The 24335-nt window shown below is 36.3% G+C and overlaps 1 protein-coding gene across 1 annotated transcript in view; it reads left to right on the top strand.

Annotated features, from left to right (window-relative positions):
* The window catches only part of C2CD6 (C2 calcium dependent domain containing 6), a gene marked incomplete at both ends in the record, with an annotated part of 178613 nt that overhangs the window by 21166 nt on the left and 133112 nt on the right, over nucleotides 1-24335 (top strand). The window contains 3 exon segments of the mRNA XM_081261738.1: nucleotides 20675-20764; nucleotides 22256-22307; nucleotides 23890-24035. Coding sequence (XP_081117864.1) covers nucleotides 20675-20764; nucleotides 22256-22307; nucleotides 23890-24035 — 288 coding nt within the window.

Raw genomic sequence — 24335 nt, 5'->3', positions numbered from 1 at the left:
ATATGTCAAAATACGCTCTATTGTCATGTATATCTAAAAAGAACAAATAATAAAACAAAACAGCATATAATTGTATCTTCTTTTCTTCTTTTATTAAATCCATTCTACCACCCTATGACTTTAATTTAAGAGTTGAGACCATTTACATTCAGTGTTATTATGGACAGATGTTTGTTATTCCTGACACTTTCGTTTGTCTGCTGTATTTCTTTGTGAGTGTTATACAGGAGGGGCAGTTATTTTTTAATATTAAATCATATAAACTGCACAGATTAATTAATGGGTTTGACTGACATTTCCACACATGTGTGATGTACTTTTATCATATCCACCTCCCTTATCAGTCCCTCTCTCAGCATTCTCTTCCCCCTTTCCATCAGTCCCTTTTCCTTTTTGTTTTTGTTTTTTTAAAGTTTAGTTTCCACTATGAGAGAAAACACTCAATACTTGTCTTTCGGAATCTGGCTTATTTCTCTTAACAAGGTGACTTGGTGGGGAGAGGGGTAGAACAGTGGTTCAAGCACCAGATTTTGAAATGGGACAAAATTGGATTTGAGCTACTTTTTGGGGGGTTCTTTTAAGTTATACATGACAATAGAATGTGTTTTTACATGTCATACATATATGAAGTATAACTTCCCATTCTTGTGGTTGTACATGATGTGGAGTTACACTGGTCATATATTCATTTATGAGTATAGGAAAGTTATAATCTAATTAATTTTATTGCCTTTCCCAGTCCCATCCCTTTTCCTTTCCCCCATTCTCCACTGTCCAATCCAATAAAATTCCACTCCTCCCTCCCCTCCAGCCTATTATGAGTCAACATCCACATATCAGAAGATTTGGCCTTTGGTTTTTCGGGATTGGCTTATTTCACTTAAAAAAAAAACTGATAGTTTCCAGTTCCATCTATTTACCAGCAAATGCCATAATTTCATTCTTTATGGCTGGGTAATATTCCATTGTATATATGTACCAAATTTTCCTTATCTATTAATCTACTCAAGGGAACCTAGGTTGGTTCCATAGCTTAGCTGTTGTGAATTAAGCTGTTATGTACATTGATTGATATGGCTTTATCACTATAGTGTGCTGATTTTAAGTCATTAGTATATGTGCCGAGAAGTGGGATAACTGGGTCAAATGGTGGTTTCACTCCAAGTTTTCTGAAAAATCTCTATACTACTTTCCAGAGTGGTTGCACCAATTACAGTCCCACCAGCAATGTATGAGTGTACCTTTTCCTCCACATCCTTGCCAACATTATTGTTAACTTATATTCTTGATAATTGTCATTCTGCCTAGACTGAGATGAAATCTTGGTTTAGTTTTGATTTGCATTTTTCTAATACTGGAGATGTTGAACATTTTTTCATATATATGTTGACCATTTGTATTTCTTCTGTGAAGTGTCTGCTCAGTACCTTTGCATATTTATTTATTGGGTTATGGGGTTTTTTGGTGTTAACTTTTTTGTGTCCTTTATATATCCTAGAGATTAATCTGAGGTACAGGTGGCAAACATTTTGTCTCATTCTGTAGGCTCTTTCTTCATGTTCTTGACTGTTTCCTTTGCTGTGAAGCAGCTTTTGAGTTTGTATAGTATTATTTATTGATTTTTAAATTTTACTTCTTGTGCTTTAGGAATCTTGTTGAGAAATTCAGTTTCTAAGCCAACATGATGGAGAATGGGGCCTACTTTTTCTTCTAGTTAGGCACAGGGTCTCTAGTCTAATGCCTAAATCCTTGATCCACTTTGAGTTGACTTTTGTGTAGGATAAGAGATAGGGGATTAATTTCATTTTGCTACATAAGGATTTCCAGTTTTCCCAGCACCATTTGTTGAAGAAGCTATCTTTTCTCCAGTGTATGTTTTTTGGCACTGCCGCAGTCTGGCTGGGCACAATTCAGGAGCCACTTGTCAAAAGAAACTAACTTTATTTTTAGAACTACAAACGCCAAACAAAACAGCTCCTCAGGGAAAACCCCTCAGAGCCCAACTGCCACCACCGGCTTCCCACAAGCCTCTCACCCCCACACAAACCTCACCACCTCCCACAATCCTCCTGTTCTTGAGGCTGATTGGCTGGGTTGCGTGGGCGGAGCCAAAGAAGTCCCCCAATGAGCAGCTCCGTGGAGGAGCCAATCAGCTAGATGTTGCTGGGGCCGCTGTGAGCCAATCATCAGCTGGCAGTCTGAAGGGCAGGGAAACAGCCCAATGAACATCACCGCAGAGGAGCCAATCAGCTAGATGTTGCTGGGGCCGCTGTGAGCCAATCATCAGCTGGCTGTCTGAAGGGCAGGAAAACAGCCCAATGAACATCACCGCAGAGGAGCCAATCAGCTAGATGTTGCTGGGGCCGCTGTGAGCCAATCATCAGCTGGCAGCTGGTTGCTGGCAGCTGGAAGTTTGCTGGGGCCCCTTTGGCTGTGGCTCTCAACATCTCCCCCTCTCTGTTTAAACAACAAGCATGTGGCTTGGGGACCGTGCCTGCCTTAGGTTGTCCAATACTACATATGGTCCTTACCCGTCTTCGGATGAGCTGACCTCAGGGCGTCAGCCTCCTGTCTTAGGTTGGTACCATTGTAATTGGATCTTACCTGTCATTGACTACCGGTCCAGTATACAGCCACACCTGTGGAGAGGTCTTTGAAGCAGAAGGGAGGAAGATACACCAAGCCAACTGATGGCTCTTGTTGGAAAAATTGTACCACCAATGACATCATCAGCAAAAATACCCCAACACTACCACAAGTTGCTGCACCAACAGATAGTTCACAATGCATAGTCTAGGCAAGTCTAGGCAAGTTCTGCAAGTTCTGCACATAGTTTAGGCAAGTTCTGCAAGCAGTTCAGTGATGGCTATTGCAGAAACTATAGATTAGTTTTATCTTTGTCTTCACCGGCACTGGGATGAAGATAGGAATTCTGGCAATAATGGCTAAAGAAAAAATTATGTAACATTCCAGAAGGCACTAAAAGAAAACAATTTTCTTAACAATTTACATTGTCTTCACCGGCACTGGGATGATGATAGGAATTCTGGCAATAATGGCTAAAGAAAAAATTGTGTAACATTCCAGAAGACACTAAAAGAAAACAATTTTCTTAACAATTTACATTATCTTGAAGAGAATTATTAAATATAATGAAAAGGTAAGGTGAGAATTATTAAATATAATGAAAAGGAAAGGTGAAAGTAAACAAACAGATCTGTTAACCTCCTTTTTTGTTTACATATTAAAACAATTCTTAATAGTTATTTACCCAATTTAAATTAAACCATTTAAATCACGTGAATAAAAAAAAATATTTGGATCCATTTTTTCATGAGCGCTCATCATATATGATATATGGACATACGTACATTCAAACATATAACACAAAACACAAGTGTGCACACATAATATAATACATATAACACATAACATAATAGTAAAGGCCTTATAACTTTTTACAGGTGAAATCTCCATTGCAATGTTTAAAAACTCTATAGTCAAAAAAAAAAAAAATAGAACTGATCAGCAAAACATTAACTTAGGTCTGTATGAGCTCAAAAACCAAAATAGAACTTCATGATATGGGAAAAGGCAATAATAAAATAGATATTAAAAAAAGCATCCTGGTTCTGTTGCAGATGTAAGGATAGCTAAATTGGAGTTTTGGATATCAGCTGTTATGGATTTGAGCCAAATCGTCTTCTTTTTGGTCTGTAGAAATCGCTTTAGTTAATCTCTCTGGAATCCAAATCGGCTGCTGTTTTCCCTGTGGAAATACACAAACAGGCCCCCGACTCCAGACAATCACTGGGTCAGGACTTTAGTTAATCTCTCCGGAATCCAAATCGGCTGCTGTTCTTCCTGTGGAAACACACAAACAGACCCCCGACTCCAGACAATTACTGGGTCAGGACCTTTCCATTGTCCTGTTAGAATATCTTTCCAAAGTACCTTGGGCTTATGTACATTTTTTGGACACATATGCCTTTCTGCAGCACTAAGTCCTGATGAATCCAAATTTAAAAAGTTTAGAGTAAAAAGGGTTATTTTAAGTTTATCTTTGGGGAATATATACCCCTTCCCAATTCCGTCTTTTTGCTTTAATAAGTACATTTTAATAGTTTGATGAGCTCTTTCAACTATGCCTTGTCCCTGTGGATTGTATGGGATTCCTGTTATATGAGTAATGCCAAATGATGAGCAAAATTGTTTAAAAGAGGTAGAAGTATAACCAGGGGCATTATCTGTTTTTAACTGTTTTGGAATGCCCACAGTGGCAAAATTTTGTAAGCAATGAGCTATAACATCTTTAGTTTTTTCTCCGGCATGAAGGGAGCCCATCAAAAATCCAGAAGAAGTATCAACTGTAACGTGCAAATATTTTAATTTTCCAAATTCTGGCAAGTGTGTGACGTCCATCTGCCAAATATGGTTAGGTATCAATCCTCTAGGATTGACTCCAAGATTAACTTGTGGTAAAAAGGTCACACAATTTTGACATTGTTTTATTATTTGTCTAGCTTGTTCCTTAGTTATTTTAAAACGCTTTTGTAAAGTATTAGCATTGACATGGAACCTTTTATGAAAATTTATAGCTTCTTCTAGTGTAGAGAAAATATGTACGTCATGTGTAGTTTTATCTGCTATATCATTGCCCAAACTAAGGGCTCCAGGCAATCCTGTATGTGCCCTGATATGTCCTATAAAGAATGGATCTTTTCTGTCCCAGATTAAACTTTGTATAGTGGAAAACAAAGAGTAAACATTAGAAGAAGGGGAAATCCTACCAGCATCTTCAAGGGATATTATAGCATTAACTATATACTGACTATCAGAAAATAAATTAAATACAGAATCTTTAAACATCACAAAAGCTTGTAATACTGCATTAAGCTCTACCTTTTGAGCTGATTGTTTGGGTACTAAAAATGTAAAAGTTTGATCAGGTGTAACTATTGCTGCTGTACCATTATTTGACCCATCAGTGAATATATTTGGAGCATTCATGATAGGTGTTTTTCTTGTCATTTTTGGAAAAATTACAGGATGCAATGACCAAAAAGACAATAAAGGATTAGATGGTAAGTGGTTATCAAATGAAACATTAGATTTGCACATGATTATTGCCCAAGTATTTAACTCATTAGCTAATTCATCAATTTGATTCATAGTATATGGAGTAATAATTTTATTGGGAGAAATTCCAAATACTCCCTTTGCTGTTTTTATTCCTTTGAGTATTAATTGTCCTACAGCCTCAGGATACCTAGTAAGAATAGTGTTAGGAGAATAAGATAAATGTATCCATAATAATGGACCTTCTTGCCAAAATACTCCTGTAGGAATATTTTTTGTTGGTAGTACAATAAATAATAAAGGCAAACTTATATCAATTCTATCCAAATGCATATTTTCCATATATGTTTCAATGATTTTTAATGCCTTTCTTGCTTCAGGCGTTAACATTCGGGGTGAATTTGGATCTGATGGACCTTTTAAGATATCAAATAAAGGTCCCAATTCTCCTGTTGTAATACCTAGATAAGGCCTTATCCAATTTATGTCTCCTAATAACTTTTGAAAGTCATTAAGTGATTTGAGTTGATCTACTCGTATTTGAATTTTTGGTGGACGGACCATGGTTGAGGATAATAGAACTCCTAAATAATTAATTGGAAAATTTAATTGTACTTTATCTATTGCTATCTCTAGATTATAATTTTTCAATAAATTTATAAGTGTGGCATAACATTCTAGCAATGTGTTTTTAGCTTTGTGTGCTAATAATACATCATCCATATAGTGAAATATTTGTAGTTCAGGATTTTGATTTCTAAGTGGCTGGATTACTTTGTTAACATAAATTTGACACATAGTTGGGCTGTTAGCCATCCCTTGAGGGAGTACTTTCCATTCATATCTCTGATCAGGACCTTCATGATTTAGTGCAGGGATAGTAAATGCAAAACGTGGACTATCCTCAGGATGAATTGGAATTGAAAAAAAACAATCTTTAATATCTATAACTAAAACATACCAAGTTTTTGGCAAAGCAGACAATTGAGGAATCCCCGATTGAGCAGGTCCCATAATGACCATTTCATTATTAATGGCTCTTAAGTCTTGCAATAATCTCCATTTACCAGATTTCTTTTTGATGACAAAAATGGGAGTATTATGGGGAGATACAGAAGGTTGTATATGTCCTTCTGCTAATTGTTGTTTGACCAGATCATGGGCTACTTGTATCTTTTCTTTAGTCAAGGGCCACTGAGGAACCCATACTGGTCTTTCTGTTTTCCATGTAATTTTTATTGTCTCAGTGGCCCTTTGTGAAAATCCAACCCATGTCTGTCTGTTTCTTGATCTATTTGTATTGGTGCTGCTATACCTTGTTCTTGTTTTTCTAATCTTTTTCCTTTCCTAAAACCTTGTCTAGCCATAATAGTGGGTGCATTTTGATTGATGTTATTTGTTAATGTCAAACCTAATTGATCTAAGACATCTCGTCCCCATAAATTTACGGGAAGATGATCCAATACATATGGCTGTATAGTTCCTTCACATCCTTCAGGATCCTTCCAATCTAATACCATTGCGCTTCTATCGGGATTAGTCGCCACTCCTAGGCCTCGAAGCGTTTGAGTGGCTTGTTGTAATGGCCAATGTTTTGGCCATTCTTGACGAGAGTTGATGCTAAGGTCTGCACCTGTATCCAGTAGCCCATTAAATTCATGTCCTTGAATATTTAGTTTTAGCATGGGGCGAGAATCTAAATTTAAAGAAAGCATAGCCCAATCTACACCTGTGGAGCCTAATCCCTTGGAACCTCTTTCTACAGCATGACTGGAAAATTTATCATGTAGGCTTGGTATTATTAGTAACTGTGCTATTCTATCTCCTGGTGAAATTACTGATATACCCTTTGGAGAACTGGCTATAATTTTTATTTCACCTTCATAATCGGGATCAATTACCCCAGGACTTATCAAAAGTCCTTTTAGAGTAGAAGAGCTGCGTCCCAATAATAAGCCTACTGTTCCTTTGGGAAGAGGTCCTTTTACCCCTGTGGGAATGATTTGAACTCCCATCTCTGGAGTTAGTACTGATCTGGCGGAGGCGCAGATGTCCAACCCTGCGCTCCCTCTGGTTTGTCTGATGAGGGATCTGATGGACAGTGTGTCCTGGTCACTACCCTGATGGGGTTGCTGGGTTCCTCCAGTGCTCCGTATATTTGTGGTTTGGGGCCCCGGAGCATTGGGGCCCCCTGTCCATTTTTTGGCAACGGAGCCCGATGCCTTTGTCCACGATATTGTGGATAAACACCTTGTCCTTGTTCGTTTTTTAATGGAGTACCCTCTATGGTGGTTTGAGAACGGTATTCATTAGCCCAATGTAATGGAGTACCCTCTATGGTGGTTTGAGAACGGCATTCATTAGCCCAATGTCTCCCTCTACGGCATCGTGGGCAAATACCCGGTATTCTACTCCTTTGATACCTAGTTTTGTTAAACCCTCCTCCTATGGGGCAATTCCTTTTAAAATGTCCTGTTTGTTGACAATTGTAACATGTTCTTGGCCTGGTATATAAAGCCTGTTTTACTGCAGCTGCCACAATTTGCCCTTGTTCATTAATGTCTCTGGCATCTAAAGCCTGTTTTACTGCAGCTGCCATGACTTGCTCTTGTTCATTAATGTCTCTACATAATTTAATATATGTGTTTAAATCTTCCTGTTTCCATGGTCTAATGATATCTCTGCACCAACGATTTGCTTGGTCATAAGCCAGTTGTTTTATTAATGGCATTGCTTGTTCTGTATTCCCAAAATTTCTGGTAGCTGTTTGAATAAGCCTATCTACAAATTCAGCGTAAGGTTCATTAGCTCCTTGTATTATCTTAGATAATTGACCTTGTAAACCTCCATGTCCTTGTAAAGTCTTCCATGCCTTAACTGTATCTACAGCAATTTGTGAGTATACGCCAGGATCATATGCAATTTGTTGCTGCAGATCCTCATAAGGTCCCTTTCCTAACAACATATCTAGATTTCTCTGAGAATAACCAGCTGCTGCATTTCGCCTAGCTGTCTCCTTGCAAAATTCCTCATTGGCAACCTTCCATAACAAGTATTGTCCTCCATTTAGCACAGCTTTACACATATTAGCCCAATCTGCTGGCGTCATGTTCAAGTTGTTAATGGATTCGACCAAGCTTACAGTGAAGGGTGCTTGAGGACCATAGGTTGTTACAGCCTCTTTTAGCTCCTTCACTGTTTTGAAATTTAAACCCTGGTAAATTCGCTGCCCTCCTACCTCAAATACAGGGCATACTTGAGATCCTGTCTCAGGATCCCAACTATCAACTGCGGGGGTTGGGAGTCTCCTAGCATATGGAGGTGGTGCTGTTGATTGGACACTTATGTCCTCTGGTGATAGAATGCTGTTAGTAGCAGTCTCCTGTAGAGGTGGTGCTGATGGTTGGACACTTACACTCTCTGATAGAAAGGTGTTATTAGCAGTCTCCTGTTGTAACTTTTCCCCTGATGGCTTTTTCTGCTCTAAACTTCCTTCCTCTGTCTCACTAGCTCGAAAGACCTTCTCTTTTACTTGAATTTTTTCCTCTTTCTGACTAACTTGAGAGACCTTCTCTTTTACTTGAATCAATATGTCTTCTCCTTCCTCTACCTTTGTCTGAATTGAAGGCTTTGGACTAAGCAAACCAGATACCAACGCCCACAATGTCAATGTGCCAACTGGCAGAGTCCCTGGGTTGTTCTTTTCTATTCTTTTTAAATCTTCACCATGATGGTTCCATTGTGATATATCTAACAACTCCTCCTTAAAAAGCCATGGGCTACATTGTTGTATTGTATCAACGTATGCCCTGACTGTTCTTGATTTTACTGCGATGCCTCCTTCCTCTAACAATTTACTTAACAGTCTTTTGGTTTGTTTTTTACTAATTTCTGATCCCGTGTTTCTACTATAATACAACCCAACAAGATGATGCCAAACAAAACCGAGACAGAATGCAATAAAAATGGAACCACACAAAATCATTATATCAGCCTTTCTATCTTCCTGACATGTGCATCCGTCCTTTCTCCCTATCTGTTCCTCAGACGCAAATAGTTTTTCCTCAGATGTGAGCGGTTTTTCTTCCGTCTCACTCATCTCCAGGAACAGGCAAGTTAAAACAAAAATGATGCAAAACAAAAAAGGAAACTTAGAATGGCTATCCATCCTCTCGCCCTGCCCTCAGGGGCGAGCAGTTTACTTACCCTCAGTCGCTCCCCGTACGGGCCACCAAATGCCGCAGTCTGGCTGGGCACAATTCAGGAGCCACTTGTCAAAAGAAACTAACTTTATTTTTAGAACTACAAACGCCAAACAAAACAGCTCCTCAGGGAAAACCCCTCAGAGCCCAACTGCCACCACCGGCTTCCCACAAGCCTCTCACCCCCACACAAACCTCACCACCTCCCACAATCCTCCTGTTCTTGAGGCTGATTGGCTGGGTTGCGTGGGCGGAGCCAAAGAAGTCCCCCAATGAGCAGCTCCGTGGAGGAGCCAATCAGCTAGATGTTGCTGGGGCCGCTGTGAGCCAATCATCAGCTGGCAGTCTGAAGGGCAGGGAAACAGCCCAATGAACATCACCGCAGAGGAGCCAATCAGCTAGATGTTGCTGGGGCCGCTGTGAGCCAATCATCAGCTGGCAGTCTGAAGGGCAGGAAAACAGCCCAATGAACATCACCGCAGAGGAGCCAATCAGCTAGATGTTGCTGGGGCCGCTGTGAGCCAATCATCAGCTGGCAGCTGGTTGCTGGCAGCTGGAAGTTTGCTGGGGCCCCTTTGGCTGTGGCTCTCAACATGGCACCTTTTTCTAGTATGAGATAACTGTATTGATGTGGATTTGTCTCTGTGTCTTCTATTTTGTACCATTGGTTTTTTTAAAAATATTTATTTTTTAGTTTTTTTTAGGTGGACACAATATCTTTATTCTTCATTTTTATGTGGTGTTGAGGATCAAACCCAGTGCCCTGCGCTTGCCAGGTGAGCGCGCTACTGCTTAAGCCACATCCCCAGCCCCGTACCATTGGTTTTCATGTCTATTTTGGTGCCAATACCATGTCATTTTTGTTACTATAGCTCTGTAGTATAATCTAACATCTGGTATTGTGATGCCTCCTGATTCATTTTTCTCACTGAGCATTACTTTGGCTATTCTTTTTTTTTTTTTAAAGAGAGAGTGAGAGAGGAGAGAGAGAGAGAGAGAGAGAGAGAGAGAGAGAGAGAGAGAGAGAGAGAGAGAATTTTTAATATTTATTTTTTTTAGTTCTCGGTGGACACAACATCTTTGTTGGTATGTGGTGCTGAGGATCGAACCCGGGCCGCAGGCATGCCAGGCGAGCGCGCTACCGCTTGAGCCACATCCCCAGCCCTACTTTGGCTATTCTAGGCCTCTTATTTTTCCAAATGAATTTCATGATTGCTTTTTCTAGTTCTATGAAGAACATCATTGGGGCCTTAATATGAATTGCATTATATTTATATAGCACTTTTGGTAGTATGGCCATTTTGACAATATTAATTATGCCTATCCAATGACATGGGAGAGCTTTCCATCTTCTAAGGTCTTCTTCAATTTCTTTCTTTAGTGGTCTATAGTTTTCATTGTAGAAGTTTTTCACCTCTTTCATTAGATTGATTCCCAAATATTTTATTTTCTTTGAGGCTATTATGAATGGAATGGTTTTCATAATTTCTCTTTAAGTGGATTTATCAATGATGTATAGGAATGCAATTGATTTATGGGTGTTAATTTCATATCTTGTTACTTTGCTGAATTCATTTATGAGTTCTAAATGTCTTCTGGTGAAGTTTTATGGGGTCTTCTAAATATAGAATCGTGTCATCATGTCTGTTGTATTTCATTCAGTCTTAATTTTCATTTAGTTAATTACTCTATTATAGAACTTTTCCATTTTGGGGCTTAGGGGCTTGTTTTTGAGTTATTTTTGAATGTAGTATTTTCCTAAGTAATTTTTGGTAGAGCCTCCTTAGTGGTCAGGAATTCTTACCATGAAATGTTTTTATTTATCATCCTGTTTAGAAAGATAGCTTTGCTAAATATAACAATCGTGACTGGCAATTGTCCCCCCCCCCCCCCAGAGCTTGAAATATCTCATTCTAAGCCCTCCTTGACTATATGGTCTCAATTGAAAAGTCAGAATGATTCTCACTGCTTTACCTCTAAATGTGACCTAAAATTTTTCTCCTGAAGCCTTTAATATTCTTTACTTTTTTCTATGTAAGGCATTTTAATTATAGTGTGTCTTAGAGCAGTTCTTTTTTTTTTAAGAGAGAGAGAGAAAAAAATTTTTTTAATATTTATTCTTTAGTTTTTGCTGGACACAACATCTTTGTTTTATTTTTATGTGGTGCTGAGGATCGAACCCAGCACCCCACACATGCCATGCAAGCACGCTACCACTTGAGCCACATCCCCAGCTCGGAGAGCAGTTCTTTTTAAATTTTGTCTATTTGGATTTCTGTATGCCTCCTGGATGTGAATAGTTCCTCTCATTTCTTTTTTAAACTATTTTTTAAAATTTATATATGACAGCAGAATGCATTATAATTCTTATTATACATATAGAACACAATTTTTCATATCTCTGGTTGTGTACAAAGTATATTCAGACCAATTCATGTCTTCATACATGTACTTTGGATAGTAATGTCCATCACATTCACCATCATTGCTAACACCACACCCACTCCCTTTCCCCTTCCACCCCTCTGCCCTATCAAGAGTTCATCTATTCCTCCTATGCTCCTTCTCCCTACCCCATTATGAATCAGCCTCCTTATATCAGAGAAAACATTCAGCATTTGGTTTGGGAGGATTGGCTAACTTCATTTAGCATTATCTTCTCTAACTCCATCCATTTACCTGCAAATGCCATAGTTGTATTCTCTTTTGTTGCTGGGTAATATTCCATTATGTATATATGCCATATTTTTTATCCATCTATTGAAGGGCATCTAGGTTGGTTCCACAGTTTAGTTGTTTGAATTGTGCTGCTATAAACATTGATGAGGCTGTGTCCCTCTAGTATGCTGTTTTTAAGTCATTTAGGTATAGACTGAGGAGAGGGATAGCTGAGTCAAATGTTGGTTCCATTTCCAATTTTCCAAGAAATCTCCATACTTCTTTCCATATTGGCTGCACCAAATTGCAGTTCCACCCTCAGTATATGAGTGTACCTTTTCCCCATATTCTCATCAAACTAATTGTTGTTTGTCTTCATAATAGCTGCCATTCTGACTGGAATGAGATGAAATCTTAGAGTGGTTTTGATTTACATTTCTCTAATTGCTAGCAATGATGAACATTTTTTTTTCATATATTTGTTGATTGATTATATATCCTTTACTGAGAAGTGTCTGTTCAGGTCATTGGCCCATTTATTTATTTGTTTTTTTGTGGGTTTCTTTCTTTTTTTTTTTTTTTTTTTTTGGTGCTTGGCTTTTTGAGTTCTTTACATACCCTAGAGATTAGTGCTCTATCTGATGTGTGAGGGCTAAAGATTTGCTCCCAGATGTAGGCTCTCTATTCACCTCACTGTTTCTTTTGCTGAAGAAACTTTTTAGTTTGAGTCCATCCCATTTATTGATTTTTGATTTTAATTCTTGCACCAAAGGAGGCTTATTAAGGAAGTTGGGGCCTAATCCCACATGATGGAAATTAGGGCCTACTTTTTCTTCTATTAGACGCAGGTTCTCTGGTTTTATTCCTAGGTCCTTGATTCATTTTGAGTTGAGTTTTGTGCATGGTGAGAGATAGGGTTTAATTTCATTTTGTTTCATATGGATTTCCAGTTTCTCCAGTACCATTTGTTGAAGAAGCTATCTTTTCTCCAATGCATGTTTTTGTAACCTTTCTAATATAATTGTAATTTTGTGGGTTAGTCTCTATGTCCTCTGTTCTGTACTGTACCATTGGTCTACCAATCTGTTTTGGCGCCAATAACTTGCTGTTTTTGTTACTATTGCTCTGTAGTATAGTTTAAGGTCTGGTATAGTGATGCCGCCTACTTCACTCTCCTGCTAAGGATTGCTTTAGTTATTCTGGGTCTCTTATTTTTCCAGGTGAATTTCTTGATTGCATTTTCTATTTCTATGAGGAACCTCATTGGGATTTTGATTGGAATTGCATTTAATCTGTATAGTGCTTTTCAAAGGATGGTCATTTTGATAATATTAATTCTGCCTATCCAAGAGCAAGATAGATCTTTTCATCTTCTAAGGTCTTCTTTGACTTATTTCTTGCTAAGGATTGCTTTAGTTATTCTGGGTCTCTTATTTTTCCAGATTAATTTCTTGATTGCATTTTCTATTTCTATGAGGAACCTCATTGGGATTTTGATTGGAATTGCATTTAATCTGTATAGTGCTTTTCAAAGGATGGTCATTTTGATAATATTAATTCTGCCTATCCAAGAGCAAGGTAGATCTTTTCATCTTCTAAGGTCTTCTTTGACTTATTTCTTTAGGGTTATATAGTTTTCATTATATAGATCTTTCACCTATTTCATTAAGTTGATTCCAAGTGTTTTTTTTTTTTTTGAGGCTATTGTAAATGGGGTGGTTTTCTTTGTTTTCCTTTCTGAGGATTTGTCACTGATATACAGAAATGCCTTTGATTTATGGGTGTTTATTTTATTTTATATCCTGGTACTTTGATGAATTCATTTACTAGTTCTCAAAGTTTTCTGGTGGAACTTTTGGGTCTTCTAGGTATAGAATCATCATCAGCAAGTAGTGCCAATTTGAGTTCTTCTTTTCCTATGTGTATCTCTTTAATTTCTTTTGCCTGTCTAATTGCTCTGGCCAGTGTTTCAAGAACTATGTTAAATAGAAGTGGTGAAATAGTGCATTCCTATCTTGTTCCAGTTTTTAGATGGAATACCTTCAGTTTTTATCCATTTAGAATGATGTTGGCCTGGGGCTTAGCATAGATAGCCTTTATGATGTTGTGATATGTTTCTGTTATCCCTAATTTTTCTAGTGTTTTGAACATGAAGAAGTGTTGTATTTTGTCAGATGCTTTTTTTTTGCATCTATTGAGATGATCATATGATTCTTATCTTTAAGTCTATTGATGTAATGAATTACACTTATTGATTTCCATATGTTGAACCAACTTTGCATCTATGGGATGAATCGCACTTGATCATGGTGCACGATCTTTTTGATATGTTTTTGTAATCGATTTGCCAGAATTTTATTGAGAATTTTTGCATCTATGTTCATTAGAGATATTGGTCTGAAATTTTCTTTTTTTGATGTGTCTTAGCCTGGTTTTGGAATCAGGATGATATTTGTCTCATAGAATGAGTTTGGAGGTGCTCCCTCTTTTTCTGTATCCTGAAATAAGTTGAAGAGTATCAGTATTAGTTCTTCTTTTAAAGGTCTTGTAGAACTCGGCTGGGTGTGCATCTGGTCCTGGGCTTTTCTTGGTTGGAAGACTTTTGATGGCATCACTTAAAATTGATCGGTTTAAATTGTATATATCATTCTGGTTCAATTTGGGCAAATTATATGATTATAGAAATTTGTCAATGCCTTTGATATTTAGTTCCTCTCATTTCTAAAGGTGGGAAATTTTTCTGCTATTATCTCACTGAAAATGTGCTGCCACCCTCACAGTATCAACAAAGGATCTTGAGTAGGGGCAATGAGAGATGGAGAAAAATACCAAGACAAAGAAAACACACAGATATTTTTAAGTAAAGCTAGGTCCAGGTAGGACAGTTCACTCTGATGGAGGAACAGTGACTCAGAACTCACTCTGCAAGTTTATTATGTAGGGTCTCATAATCACGAAGTTAACTATAGGGGCATTGTAAATAGTTTAAGGCTTGTGAGTTATCAAGAGGTTTCTTTGTGCACTAAAAAGTTACTGAGCTAGTAACATTTTTGTAGCTATCCTACTGTTGCAGTGCTGGGAACATTCTTCTATTATCCTGCCACACCTAGGGAGCCTATTGTCCTGGAATGTCTGAAAACTGTTAGTGTATGAGCCAAGTGTTAATAACATCCTTGCCTTTTTGAAAAGGAATTTTTCCCCCCAGGCTTGGCTTTTGCTGACTCTGCAGGATCAACCAATGACCGGGGAGTTATCTACTGTCCACAAAAATGTTTCTTAATGCCATTGCCTGTATCTTCAGGGTCTCTTCTAACCCAATGACTCTTAAATTTTGTCTTTTGCTGTCCCAGAGTTCTTATATATTCTTGTTGTATTTTTTTTCCTTTATTGCATCCTGAGTATTCAAGTTTATATACTCTCTTCAAAGCATGAAGTTCTGTCTTTGAGGCCCAAAGGTCTATTTTCTACATAATCTAATCTGTTGGTCATACTTTCAAATGGAAGTTTTTATTTGATTCATTATGTTTTATTTTCAAAAAGTTCTGAATATTTTTAGTTACTCTTTTTTTTTTTTTAAATTGAAATGGCCTTTTACCTTCTGTATTTGCTTTTCCTCAATTCTTTTAATGGATCAAACCTTTCAATAATCATTTTTTATAGTCTTTTATAAAAGTGGAATTTCATCCACTTCTGTATCTATGGGTTCCTTTGTTGGGGAATTATAAATGGTAGGGGCTTAGCTGTTCCTTCATGTTTTCAGAGGTCTTGAATTTGCTCATCTGTTGAGATGGATTCCTCTTCTTTAGGTGTATAGTTATTTTGTGTGTGTGTGTGTGTGTGTGTGTGTGTGTGTGTGTGTGTGGTAAGTTCTGTGTTCTTTGTATCTTTTAGCTTTAACCTCTAAGCTCCATGTATCTGAGTATTAATTTGAGTCTCCAATGCTACTCAGTTTAAATCAATTATTCTCCAGTGCCACTAACTTTTCTGCTGTTGAACAACTGATTTAATTTATTCTTAGAGAGCTTCTGCAATCCTCTGGGTTTTTCTAAGCTATTTTCCACCTGCAAATTACTTCTACCTCAACTTTGTGACTTCTATTTTTTTTTTTCCCGCTGTATGAGTAGATATCCAGGAGTGGGAACTGAGGTCATCTTATAGCTCTTTATACTTGGGACCTGGTTTTGGTTTGGAGTTTTTATCTCCCCTATTCTTTGTGTTGAAGTATTGTTGGATCTCAAATGGGACTAGTTTGTGCATGGAGTGAGGTTCACTGATATTTGGCTGAGTTGTAGCTCTGCAGTAGGATCTCTACCCTGTGAACTTGTAATTTCTCAGTCACTGCTCAGACCCTTTTAGAAAAAGGAGGGGCAAGCAGTAGCAATAACGGTAATGACTAATACACAGCCTTAAAATAAATGTCTGGTGCCTACTTTGATGTCTATAACACTGATTGCCACATTGAAAGGAATGGTGTTGTCAGCATTTAACATCAGTATCAGTAACAAATACCTGTGAACTACATTTTCTCCTTTAACAACAGCTGTAAACTGTATCCTCCATCATACTAATAATCACAACAACATGAATGGTGGGGGCAAGAATTCTACAGACAGACAGTTTGTAGAATAGCTGACAGACAGTAAAGTTACAGTTACTTAAGTGAAGAGAAAATGAAGTAGGCAGGCATGAGAAAGTTTAAAAATATTTAAAAAGTGAACAGAGAGGAAGCAACGGAACAATTACAGATAATGCTACGAAGAATGAAGAATGAAAATAACTAAAAATAATAATATAAAGAGGAAGAGGAAACAAAAGAATTTGGCTATTAGAGGAGAAAGAAAGTGAGGAGGACATAATGAGAGGAACAAAAACAGATAAACAAAAAATCAAACCAAAACGAACCCACAAAGAATCTGCCCTTCCAAAGTTAAAAAAAAGGCTAAATAATAAAGAGGTAATTAAAATATGATTAAAGTGAAAGAAAAATTATCAAACAGATTAGTGCAGTGATAACACACAGAGTAAAATAGAGTAAAAAAAAAACAAGTAAAAGAGACAGAGATGGAGAAAAACCTAGAGAAAAAATTCTCAATGAAAAATGAAGGGCTTGTCTGCACTGAGATGGTTAAAAACTGTTTTGCAAGGATGCATGTCACTGCCTATGCTGTTTCATCCTTCTGTGCATTTCTTCGTGGGCTATGAATCCCTTGGATCAAGGACTGACCTCTTTATGTTTCTCACCAAGATGCCAGGCTGTGTGGCCTGGAACTGGCATATGTTGTAGTAGCTCTCTGCTTCCTATCTTATGGTGTAGGGTAGTACAGGTTGGGGAGTACTGACAGTTGGAGTTTTGTCTGGATGGGAAGGTCCATGCTGTCCCAGGGCTGATGCAGAGTTCTAAATGGAAACTTCCAGCAGCTGGGTTTAGTTCTGACTGTTCTTTTAAGTTCATTGGGAGGTATTTATTCCAGAGAGATTAGGTCCATACTCCTGTTGCTGTGCAAATGCCAGTCTCTGCTGGGTGTCTGGGTCTCAGGGACCTCCTGAAAACTCCACTTATAGAATCCTCTCCATGTATTTCACTACCATGGATGTGGATTTACCAGGATTAGACATGGAGTTCAGACATATCTATCTGACCAGTTTCTGGCCTTTCCCAACCTGGTCACATGAAACACCAGAAACAAAGGGAAAGCAAGCCTTTCTCCTCCCACTGTCCCCAGCCTGAATCTCCAGGGACACAATCCTGTCTGTGCCTATTTCTGGCTCCCATGGCAGACTGGCAGTACTTTTTATGAACTTATGAACTCCTGTCACTGAAAACTGCCACATGGCCACCTGCAAATTACTTCTACTTCAACTTTCCACTTGCCTGCAGAGAGATTTTGAGCTTGCCCCACCACCTCTGGGTTGGTTAAGATAGCCACTTTTACTCCCCAGATTCTCCCATGCCAAATTTATTCACAGTACTTTTTTCTCTTTCTGCCTCAGTTATCCCTCTTCTCTGCAAGGAACAAAGCTGATGCATCTCAAATATATTTCTTGTTCTCTGGCTAAAGCTTTTGAATTTCTGTATCTCTATTATGATTTTACTGTCAGATGTTGAATTTTAGTGAATTCTCTTAGAAACTCACCTTGCTGAGAAGGAATATTCCTACTGCTTGAATCTGAAACTGGATTAACTACAAAAATCTGTAGTGTTTTATACATTAATAGCAAACTATCTGAAATGTTGCATTTGTACTAGCTATAAAAAACAAAATAAATTCATCCAAGGAGGTGAAATATTTCTACCCTGAAAACAACAAAACACTGATAAAAGAAATTGAAGTGAATACAAGTAAATGGAAAGGTATTTCCATGGAATAGAAGAATTAATGGTGTTTAAATGGTTGTATTACCCAAAGCAATCTATAGATTTTATTTTTGATATATAGGACATTAACACACTTTTAAAAAGTAAAAACCACCAAATAATATACTTAGGAAATTATCACTTTCCCTTTCAGCTCATTCTCTCCACTTCACCCCACCTTCTTTCCAATTTTGGTAACCTGTTTATGATTTATTCTTCCTATATGACTTCAGATGTGTACTTTATTTTTTCCCTGTAATACAAAATATGCTTTTCTTTTGTCATTTAATAGTAGTGTAAATCACTGTTATTTCATAGCAATCTTCCTTATTGTTTTAAGTATATGTTATAGTTTATTCAACCAGTGTCCTATTTTGGCTGTTAGGTAGTTTGCAACATTTTGCAGTTGCAAATAATACTGTAATGAAAAACTTTGTGATGTGATTTCACATTTTAGCAGTGCATACTCAGGGAAAATGGTATAACTTTTAAATCTTTATTTCTGATTATGTCTTTTGGCGTTAAAAAGTGTTCTCATTTGTCTTGTGCAGTAGATGTTTTGCCTGAATTCTACCGTCTCATGTCATGGTCTAGATCTCTGCTTTCTTATTGTTTTCTTTTTATTTAGTATATTTGTACCTGTCCCTTTACACTTGCCTTTTTGAATCACTATTTTAGGTATATCTCTCATATTAATAGAGTGACTGTCTTGCTAAACTATCCTATCTGAAAGTCCAGAGTCCTAGACCTCAGTTCTGGGCAAACTGGAATGGTTGGTTACCCAATAATATTTATGCATAGACTTGAGTTTTGTGAATCCTTGAGCCCATTTAAATATCCTTTTCCTTTAGTATATAATTGATGTAACTGATAATGTTTGGTTTCAATATGTCATGTCATACTTCCTATGTCTTTTTCATATGTGTGATTATCATTTTTCTTTAAAATTTTCTTTGGTACTTTGCAAAATGTTTTAATTTTTGTTCCTTGATCTTTTATACTTATTTCTCTGTATCATTTTCATTCTCTTCATTGTTTTCCTATCTTTTCCAGTGCCCTGTATCAAGTTTCATTTGAAACCATGCTATCTTGGGTACCTTGTCTTTATTTCTAAGATGGTTTTTCTTTTTTAGAAAATTTATTTCTTGAGTTGATACACACTCATTTTTTTTTCTTTTCAGACATTGTTGAAATTGTGAATGTAGGCATTAAAAAATATCTCCAAATGCTTGTTTGAAGATCTTTAATTCAGTTTGAAAATTTGTGCTATAATTTACTTCTATTTTGTGTTGTTTTTGGAGGGCAGAATTTTTGTCAGTCATCCCCATTTCTTTTAATAAGAGCTTTTAATGGAGTTTGTCTGGGTTTTCTTATTTCTAATTACTTCACGTGTGCCGTATATATGCGTGTGTGTGTGTGTGGGGGGGCTATGCATGCATTTAGGTGCAGTTAAAAAAAAAGATGAACTTGTAGATGATGAGAAGTGAGGGGATAGGTTGAATACAGTGGCCTATGGTTCCTTGTTATTTTGTTATTCTTAATTTCCCCTTGTCACATCCTTCTTTCTCATTACTAGATGTATTCAAGGGACACCTCTTTCTTCCTCAGCCCAGAAGTAGTGCTTTCCAGAGAAAGCCACCTGTAATCCTTCTCTTTCAGTTCTCTTCTCTATAGCTGTTGCTATACCTCCAAATCCTAGACCCCTGGTCAGAATTTTTGTACTTAGTTTTGAACTTTCTCTTTCTCAGGATAATTATGTCTGTTCTTTCTTTATGGTTTCCACTTCTCTCTGCTCTTTCCCACAGATTCTTTTAAGAGTTTTCTTCTCTTTGTCTCTGTCCCCATAGGTTGTGGCAGGAATTTCAGGGAGAACTCTGTTGGGATTTGTATTTATTCCTCTCCTTTAGGAAATTTGAAGTTTGTGACATGCTTTTTCAAATAATGTTGGAAGCATAAGCCTTGTCTGGTCTCATTTGTATTCTTTGTTTTGACATACTTATATTTATGAGTAGAAATTCAGATTCAGGTGATTCCCATTCTAGGACCAATTGGAACTCTTTTTTTTTTTTATAGTTTTCAATAGGTCTTACTATATGTTCAGTCTTTTGACAAACTGATTAGGTCATGCTTATACTAATATACACTTTTCTCCTTTTTCATGATTCCCTTATTGATTTTATATTTAATTGTGTATGTTTTTATTTCCGTGATTACTTATTGATAAATTTATTGAGGATGGGAGTGAGTTTCTTAGGTATATTAGTATCTCACTGCCTAGACTACCTGCTACTTACTGGATACTCTTGAGATAATTACTGAATTAATCTTTTATCTTGTTATATTCTTTTTCTTCTAAACCCTTTGTTTATTTACATGGTAGATGTTGAGAAAAACTCTTCAAGGGTCTGAGAGTGAAGAACTGGAAATAGCACCATCTGAGCTACCATCTTTGGTGCCATTTGGGGATGTGGTATGTATGATTAACCCTCAAAAACCCAGTGTAAATTATTTATGATTGGATATAAAGCATTATTGATATTTATAATTTGGTAATCAAAGAGTGTGTGCATAAAATGATATTCTCTGAAAACATACTCATGAAGTTATTCTTTTTATGAGTCAGAGAAACATTATAATAGTTTCTGAAATTATGGAAATCATCCTGATTCACAGAAACAGTGATTTTTTTAATATTTATTTTTATTTGTACACAATACATTTATTTTGTTTACTTTTATGTGGTGCTGAGGATCAAACCCAGGGCCTTGCATGTGCTAGGCAAGTGCTCTACCGCTGAGCCACAACCCCAGCCCCAGAAACAGTGATTTTTATACTTAAGATTCCCAAATCCAGTTGTATCAGAATTACCTGGGATACTTTTTCAAATCATTGATTTGGGCATCATCTAAGATCTGCTAAGTTGGAATCTCCTCCAGAAGATGGGCCTGGGAATCAGTGTTTTACTGAGCTTTTCTATTGATTTATATATTTATTGCCAGATTGACTTTCAATTTGAAATTGACCCCACACCCCTTTCCTGTCCAAAAAGGTCCCACAGAAACAAAAGCCAACATAGTCATCAGACATACATACACTGGATCTGTTATTGAGGCAGAAAATCAGAAAAGTCTGTCATTCTGTTTTGGGTGGTTTAGAGTATAGGACATGAGAATCTATGCATATTTGGAACTGTGAACTATCATGGCATTCCTTTACAAGAATAATGAATACCTTTATTCTTTTATAGCACTATTAGAGAAGTTACTGGGTATAAGAATTTCCCTTGTCCCTCTTCTTTATTTCCTGTCATATACAACCTTTAATATAATATTTCTTCTAATTTTATTGTTTTCTGATACTAAACATGGTTAAATATACTTTAATAGTATATATTAGAATTAAAGTTTCCTATAATCATTTTGTATTTGATTTATGGTTAAAGCACAAAGCACAATTTTCTTTAACATTTAGAAAAATCTTTTAAAGTGAGAACGACTATTTCTTGATCTCTGGCGTGTTGTAGGCAATGAATGATTGTTGAATGAATTAAGTGGTTTTAGGATACTGAGTAAAAGAGCTTATTCAAAACAAAGTATATTTCTTATTTTTAATATGCAGTATGCTGTATTTTATCATTTTCACCTTTATTATAAAATAAAAACAATTCAAAGAATGATAATTAGATTTAAGTTTATAATGAAATATTCCTTTGCTTTGTATTCTTGTTCCTGTAAGTTTATCGGGAACATAATCCTGCTCACTTTTTTTTCCCTCTCTGCTTCTTTCTAATGCTTTCCATTAACTAGATATTTTAAATGAGAAGTAATATTTCTAATGAGAAAAAAATAATAAAGTGAACTTCATTCTTAAAATTTTAAATATAGTTCAGTGTGAAGTGGAAGATAAGTTAACTTTGTAAAACATGCATTTACTATCTGTGTTTTTGCTTTGATGGTTGTAGGTTGGCTGCCTGGCTGTTCATGTAAAGAACTGCAGAAATTTTGCACAGAGGAGTATCCTTTCTTTGGGTTTAAAACTCATAGTATGATTATATCTCACTGTTTTAGTTATCCACTGCTGCATTCCAAACCTCTCCAACACTTTTAGGGCTATAAGACTTTAGCAGTTTCATTGTCAATAATTATCTGTGCATCCACTTGATGGTACCTCTGCTTCACAGTAGCATAGCTTGGGTAGCTGTAGTTACCTGGCAGTTCAAAAGGGCTGTGATATCTCAAGTACCACGTTCACATGTCTGGTGCTTTAGTGAGGATGACTGGAAGGTTAGGCTTAGTTGGGTTGCTGAAATTGTTGGAAGTCTCATGTACTTTTGTGTGTGTGTGTGTGTGTGTGTGGTGCTTGAGTTTTGCATATGTCAGGTATACATATGTCAGTGTTTTACTGAGCTTTTCAAGTAATACTGAACTGTATTAGTTGAATTTTTCAAAACTTCTCTTTATATAAAAAGAAACACCAAGTCTCCATAATGAGTGGTTTTATGCCATAAGTTTAAAAATAAGCATTCAGTTTATTTAAGGGACTGATATAAAATAAATCTTTTAAAAATATTTAAAGGAAGCATATGTATTACTTACAAATTAGTATTATATCCAAGAAAAACTTTCATTCTTTCTGTGTGGTCCATCATGCTTATTTTTTTCCTATACTAATTTTGAATTTAAAATGTTAATATTTTTTATCTTGATTACTAAGATTTTAGTATTCTATTAATTTTACACCCTAGGTGAATGCCATTTTAGTCCCAGTCCTAGTCATGTCCATTGCAAACAGTAATCATAAGGCCAGCTCAGATTCAAGGACAGAGAAGGTAAACTCCACTTTTTATGTGGAAGTGACAAAAGAATTTTGAACATCTATAATCTATTCCAATCATCATGCAAGTTAAAGGAAAAGATATTATCTAGGATGTAATACTAATTTGTTTGAAAGTAGTATATATGCTTCCCTCAAATATTTTTAAAGGATTTATTTTATACCAGTCCCTTAAATAAACTGAATGCTTATTTTTAGACTTATGACATAAAACCATTCATTATGGAGACTTTGGTGTTTGTTTTATATAAACAGAAGTTTTAAAAACATTTTTGTGGAGATTTGTAAAAGATAATTAAATCATGAAAAAAAATTGTTTTAAAGCCTGGAGTACTATGAAAGATAATGAAACAGATCAGTACAGTATAAATAGAGTGTATAGTAAGGTGAACTTGACAGTAGAACACTTTGCTCCAAATTCTGTTGCCTTAAAATTAAAATAATTCTTCCCAAGTGACAATTTTCTGACTATATAATTTTTCTACATAATTATGTTGTTATATATATTACATATACCTGGAAGTTAATATGTAGAAAATTTTGCAAAGAAATTATGATGTATATCATATTGTATCTATCAGTGATGGGCAAAATATTATTTTAAGATTTCTTTTCTCTTTTTAAATATACTTTACAATTACCTTGTTTACTTGGTTGATTTTTTTTTTTAGGACTTAGCCTGAATTCTATAATGAATTAATTTTATAATGTGTATTTGTTCAATTACAACAAAAATTTATTTCCTAAACATTCTATTTTCAGTCACTTCACAACCTTTCATCGATTTGTTCATTCGAATCTCTGTAAACAACATTATGAAATCTACAAAGCGTCATATCTTACTGCTTAGAAGTAGTGCAAAGAGCACTGTAGTTCGGTTTGATGAAATTAAGTATTTTTCCGTGCAGGTAAAGTTATAATTCTCTTCAGGATATAATATTTCTTTACAGTTTCAAATATTCTACTCTAATTATACCTTTTTTAATAGGTAGGAAAGAAAGATAAGTAGTGACTTTTTATTTGGTATTTACAGTATTCTATTTCTGTACTGTGGTCTATAATGGTATTTTTAAATAAACAGATTGCTGGGAAATGCATAATTTAGTGGATTCTTTTTTGAGATGTTATAGTCTGTGATTTTGAGTGTTTATTATGTATGTTTTTTCTGTAGTTTGGTTTTCCTTTTTCATCTACCTTCTTCTACCCTT

This window comes from Spermophilus citellus, assembly GCF_964194105.1.
Source record: "Spermophilus citellus genome assembly, chromosome: 11".
NCBI classification, from domain to species: domain Eukaryota; kingdom Metazoa; phylum Chordata; class Mammalia; order Rodentia; family Sciuridae; genus Spermophilus; species Spermophilus citellus.
The sequence above is the reverse complement of the archived record's forward strand: the minus strand, read 5'-3'. Positions and strand labels throughout refer to the sequence as shown.